Consider the following 6,550-nt stretch of genomic DNA (forward strand, 5'->3'; position numbering starts at 1 on the left):
AAATAATTCAAAACAAGGATAGGCTCAAGAAAAAGACCTGGGTCAGTTCACATTTTCGACCACGTCCCGTGTAGACACTTCCATATTGGTGATGCCCAATAGGGCACACTTCAGAGTACGAGAATTAGACACATACTTGAAAATCATCCGAGGTTATCGACATAATGTTATTGCATACTTTCTACTCGACAAGCATCCGTTTCTAGCGATTACTTGCAGGTGATCAAACATTTACTCGAAACTTATCTTTTTCCCGCTTAGAGCAACTGAGGGATGTCGAAGAATACGCCTCGGAATGAGTTGAGCGCACGTAAATCCAAGCCACCACGATAATATTTGGGCAGGCGCGTCAAAGTAAAAACCATTGATAAGATAGACGCAACAGCTTAAAGGTGGTTCCTTCGGGGGGTCCTAATCACGAACAGGGCATGTGCCAAACTGGGAGAATGTCGAGTGATCTTTGCCGCGATGTCGAGCTGTCGTCGCCAAATCTCGACTTTTCGTCTCTCTCGTCTTGTCACTGCTGCATGTTTTCTCCATGAACAGCTCTGCGGATTCTGTCACGGTTGCCATCGCCCGGTTTCTCGCGGAGTTTGGCGAGTCTTGTCCATCGAAACTCTTCCACCTCAGTTCACTTCGCGCGACAAAGTTTCCAGTGTGCAAGCCGCGGACGCTCGTGTTGGTTAGCTGTGTGAGCGTCTTCAGTCGAGAATAAATTTTGGGCAAACTACGAGGGCCACTTGAAGCTGCAGTTGTCATAGTTTTGAGTAGTCTCTGCAATTTTCGTCCCGATACTTCATTAAGCGATAGTGGAGGCAACTCAGACATCGTCACGCCGCCTGCCAAAGCGTTGATTCGATCCTAGTTATTCCAGCAATTATTTTATAAGATGGCGAACATCCCGAAACGAAGGAATGTATGTCTTCCTGTAGTGTAACCTCCCTTCAACCACTGGAACTCGCTTTTATTTTTCATCAGGACAAGTGGTCGATACTTTCACGCTACAAGTGTTGATTGCTGCCGTCCGACTTCTACACAATCTGCGTCTCCAATTCCGTATCTAAGGCTGTGTTCTCACCCGGCCCAACAAGTAGATCATCCATACTGGACTGGGCTTCAGCTAGTAGCGCCTCAAACTCCTTTCCAATACTTCCCTGTTTACGAGACGACGCTGCGTCGATCTGCGAACCTTCATCGGAGAAGAGCGTCTCGCTCGAGAGAGCTCGCTCGCGCTGCATCGCGGAGGAAGGGGACAGCGATCCCGTGCGTTTGGGCTCGAAATAATAACCCTCCGGCTTGAGAGGCAGAGTCTTGACACGCTCGCGAGCAAACAGAAGCGAGCATAATTCCTTCAGGATCTCGTCCAGAACCACATAACCACATAATAGCCGCGCCTCTGCCTCGTGGTCGTTCAGTACTGCGTCGTTGTCCTCGTCCACCAGTTTCTTGCGCAGTTCTTGCAGCTGCGTCGCTCCGTTGGGAAGTCGATTCAAGCGCCGCAGAGCATCAGCATACACTTCCTCAAGGATACTGCGCAGACTCTGGCCCATCGGTAGACCCTCGTCCAGATCAAACACCACCATGGAACATCGAGACTTCTGAGCCAGCGCGTAGATCAGACCTGAAAGGGCCAAGTTCTCCTGGAAAGAGTTCTCCAATAATCGCTCCATGCGACTCAGAACGATGCGCAAGAAGAGCGGCATTGTTCCCTCGTCGTTTCCGACGGTTAACCTTTGTAGAAACTGCGACTGCGATCGCTGTCGAAGCCCAGCCGGCTCAGCAGGCGAGAAAGAAGGCAAACTAATGCTCAAATACACATCACGCAATGGCTTCATCGAGTTGCGTGTAGCAGCAGTTCGACTGGACAATCCTCTTGAAGAAGATGTCGCATCCGCAGCAGCAGGGGAAGGAGGGGGAAAGTTGCCAGTGTCTTCCCTTGATGCTTCAATTACTGCTTCCTCTTCTTGGAAATCGGCATCTGAGTCGTCTGACTCTTCCAGTTCTTCAGGGCCGTGTTGACAAGCTGCGTACTCGGCGTCGGCGATGTACGAAAGCAGCGACAGCACTTGGTCTTCTTGGTCGTCTGCTGCCGGAATTTCTTCCGCAGCATCCTCAGGCCCCGTGAATGCGCGGATTTTCCACAGATGGACATTAGACGCCACCGAGGAATCAGGAAAACGCGACGCGAACCAGATAGCGCCGTTGGTGGGCGCACTCGGGCTCAACAGGGAAGAGTATACAGGTCGTTGCTTCCGTGGACTGGACTCGCTTCCACTCTCAGCGATGCTCTCCGGTTTGTTCGACGACCCAAGCACGACGCAGTCTGCGTATTCATCCTGTAACTCCAGGACGCTCGTGAATAAATCGATCGTTGCAATACACAAAGAACTTGACAGAGAGTCCATGTGTCGAAGTAACTCCGATGGAAGCTGGTGAACTACGGACGAGTCTCCCGTTTGTGTTTCCGGTTCGGAAGACGCAAGTGATTTTTCGTCTGTAATCGGCTTCGCTGTAGAAGCTTTATTCGTCGACGCCGGTGCGCGCGCAAGAAGAAACTGTAAATAAATGAAAAGCAGCGGGTTCGCACGCGTGTCACGCCCACAAGTTGTGAGCTCTTCCAAGATAATGCGTGCGTACAACGTAGCAGCGCAAGCCGCAGCTTCCGATGTATGCAAAAGTCCTTCGAGAAGCGGGCCTTCCAGGAAACGCGACCGAAACTGGTCCAGCAGTTCGTCGGCTATAGAACGGTGCTGCAGTTCACCAGTGACTTCATCCACTTCCTCCAACTCATATCGAGCCACCATCGCAAGCGTGCAGCAAAAGCGAAGCCTCACAGCGAGGAAGCTCAGTTCCACCTCCATGGTTGCATCAGGATCCGACGGGCTCACAGCTGCAGCAGGAGTCTTGGCTGTGGGCGCCGGAGTCTTAGGTAGAGCATCAAAAGCTGAAATCACTCCGTTGACCGCGTAGTGACAGAACGGAGTGAGCTGCAGCACGAAGCGGCACAGAGCCTTGTCATGTACTGCCGCCGCGATAACCAGAGCTTCGCGACACTTTTCTCCAATTTTTCCAACTGCATACATATGAGGCAGCAGACCGGTAAAGAGAATAAGCTCTGGTACTTCACTCTGTGTGTGATGGTTGTGGAGATGCAGGAACGGATCGTCGCTGGCGGATCGAAGGCGATTGTTGCCATCTAGCTTGGTTGCCATATCGGTTGTGCGGACCATGAGTCTATCAGCGTGTAGGAAAAAAAACTCAGTCTGTACGGGGTCTCCTCGCAATTTCTTCCATAGGATATTGAGCAGACTGATGAGGTATTTGCGAACAGTAGGGTCCTCCACTTCCTTGCGCGCAGCTGCCTGGATGAGAGCCACTACAGACACATGCACCTCACGTGTTGGTAGGATGGGATAACTCACGCGACTAAGCAACGCGCCTACGAACTGCATAGCGAGTGACATTATACCGCAAGGCTGGTCTCTTCGACCCACTTCGCACAGATGCGGGATGATTTGCTTCTCCAGTAAATACTCCAGACATTCATGTGACGCATGCTCCGCTAGTTCCGGGGACAGCGGCGTCTGCGACTGTGCGCGTGAGCGGGAGCGCGCTCGAGGCTCAGCGCTGGCCGCGTCCTCAGCTGCCGCCTTGGGGCGCGCCATGACCATCTCCCAGCGATCTGAGTTATTCTCCTCCTCGTAGATGAGCAGCACCAGTTTAAGCAGCGAGTCACGGGTGTGGCTCTCGAGCAGCAATCGTCGCTGCTCTGCTGGCTCCAAGTCACGCGATAGCACTGACTCGAGGAAGTGCGCCACGGTTGTCCAGCGGTGGTGTAACTCATCCACGCGTGACTCGTACAGCGTCGGCGCCACCATGTCTGCCGCCTGAGCCAGCGCATCTGATGCGCGCGCCGCCACTTGTCGCAGCTTGGAGCGCAGCCAGCTCATGGTCGCTCGGCCTGCACGGTGCTGCTGCCTGCCGGGAGGAGCTTCTTGGCAACCTTCTGGTTGCGGGGGAAGGCGTCGTCTGAGTGGTGTGGCGCACACAATGGACCCCGGGGTTCCGCAAAAAAATATGTCGGTATCCGGAATTGTTTATTTTATTACGGGCACATACCACACTATAAAATAACCTATCGTGGCTTCAAAATTTAGCTTGCCCAGCATCCCATGAAAAAGCATCCAGAAGCCGTTAGCTGCCATGTTGGACAGTAAAATATCAGATATTGTTGTGAAGTCCCTGGGCCCTGCATGAAAGAGCATCTAGAGGCCGTAAGCTGCCATATTGGACAATAATATATCCGATATTCCTGTGAAGTATGTGGGCTTCATTGCCAAGGCATCTCAATAGCCTCCAAAAACACCCATGCTGACAGTTCGGCAGCATCTCAGCTCTACAAATGTAGTCGTGGATGTACCTCTAGGCCCTGGTCCAAGTACCAGAACCGTTCTGACGGGAGCAAAATTAAACGTTTTGATTGGCTTTCTAAACGTGGTACATACGAAGAAGATAGTTGCGATCGCTGAGCTCTCCTTCCCGAAATTAAAGAAAGGGATGCAAGCCTTCCTCGGTGCACTTAACTACTACGGCCGATTCATCCAGAACTTGGCTGTTTATGGAGCGGTGCTCTACCAACTCAAGGAAACGGACTTTGGTCCTGAGGGTGACTTGACGTCAGCAAAAGCGTCATTCGCCGAGCTAAAAAAGCGGGTAGCGGATGCTTCAATTCTTCGACATTTCTACGCGGCGAAAGAAGTCCACATAATGTTGTACGGTAATGACCGGGTACTGATGTGGTGCAGTGCTTTCTCAGAAATAAGAGAATGGGCCTGACGCGGGGTCACTATCCCGAATCAGTGACAATTTCAATTGTTTGGCACGGGTGCAAGTTGCCTGTGGTGGATTAGCCATGACGAGCGGCACCCCGTATGGAATGACGATGGATCTGGTATGAGCGATGTACGGGAAGGCAAGATCCACCAAGACTTATCTCGGGTCCACCCTTACCTGGATTCACTTAGGTGGATATGGGATATACTATGTACCAATGGATCGAGTGTGGATCCTATGAAGGAATGGTGGTAGGTGCCATCCGAAGGTGGATCTAGTAGCCACGGCTAACGAGAAGTCAGGATCCACCGCGAGGTACCCCGGATCCCATACTTCCGGGTTCGGATCCAAGGAGGGAGGATCCCGCATAGAAGGACCTGGATCCAGGGTACAGGGATGAGGGATGCAGTGGATCTGGAACTTTCGTGGGACAATGGAGGTCACAGACGGTTGCAAGATGATGTTGGATGATTGGAGAGCTCATATCCACGACGAGTGTACAATTACAGTGAAGTGGATCCAAGCGACCTGGATCCGGATAAGTGTACCCATAATAGGGTGGCCATGATGATTACGTCATGGATCCGGTGGATCTGAAGATAATACAGCTGGGATGATGGGTCAAGGGAAGAAGGGACATGCAGCCGAGCCTGGTAAGGGATTTAGCAGATGAATGACATAGAAGGTAGAAACCCAGGCAGGTATAGGCTTAAATATCAATACAGAACCTCATTTGCACCATAACACGCAAGTGCCTTCCTGCCCTCAAGAACCGGAACTACATTGGCCGTACGAGCTCGGAGAAGGTTGCGAATTGCGAATCTAGTGTTGGTAGTGATAACTGGATAATACATTGGCCAGTTCCTACAACCTAGTAAGCTTTCCCATACACGTGCAGATTCGACGGGTTAACCGAATTTACTACTTGGTCGGTTATACCCTAGAGGCTCTCAACTCTCAAGATCCCGTCACAGGAGGCGGCAAGTACGACGCAAAGGAACGCAAAGGCAAGGGACACACCCGCAAGGCAACCCTACGGCCAGATCCACGATCTAGGCCCCGGATCCATAAGCTCGAATATTCGCTTAGGATTCGGAACAATCCACGGACGCAGAGTGAAGATTTTCCACTGCTACTCCACCCCATCCCCACGTCTCGCCAAGACACTCAAGCTTCACCACTTGAACTCTTCGGAAGTTACCAAGAGAGCAAGATCCCGCCCTACCGACGGGTACACAAGGTGAGGAAAGTTCAGCAGAACACGGATCATCGGGGGACCCCCTCCGTTAGCCGGTGTCTGGGCGCAGTTGGTAAGTTGAATCTGGCAATATCGCAGATTTTGCTGATCCCGCTACACCACAATGGTGCGCGTGCCCGGATCTTTTGGTGACTCGGGATTTTTTCACCGTGAGTCCCAAGAAGATGCTCAAGTGAAGATTGAGCCAGGGGAAGAGGCGTCGTCGGAAGTCGGATCGACGAAGACGCTGCTGAATGAAACAAGATCCGCGGATCGATGGAGTTTTGGGAGGAACTCTGTCGACGGAAGAGAGGTGGATCCGGATCCGGATCTAGAAGAAAAAGCTCTCTATCCTCCCCAGGTCCTCTCGGGGACCCCTGCGGATCTTGACGTAGTCCAGATCCGCTAATAAACCAGGGAAAGGGAAGGCCAACCGGCATGCATTGCAGATCGCGTTAATGCAACTTCGTACTTATCCAA

General features: G+C 52.0%; 1 protein-coding gene across 1 annotated transcript; it reads right to left on the bottom strand.

Moving 5' to 3' along the window:
• Positions 1-947: 947 nt before the first annotated feature.
• Positions 948-3,996, bottom strand: PITG_04497 (uncharacterized protein; the record flags this gene model as incomplete). Its single annotated transcript, XM_002905234.1, has 1 exon — positions 948-3,996. One exon carries the CDS (start codon positions 3,948-3,950, stop codon positions 1,032-1,034), a length of 2,919 nt encoding a protein of 972 aa, XP_002905280.1.
• Positions 3,997-6,550: the final 2,554 nt, after the last annotated feature.

Source organism: Phytophthora infestans, genomic scaffold, assembly GCF_000142945.1.
Source record: "Phytophthora infestans T30-4 supercont1.6 genomic scaffold, whole genome shotgun sequence".
NCBI classification, from domain to species: Eukaryota; Oomycota; class Peronosporomycetes; order Peronosporales; family Peronosporaceae; genus Phytophthora; species Phytophthora infestans.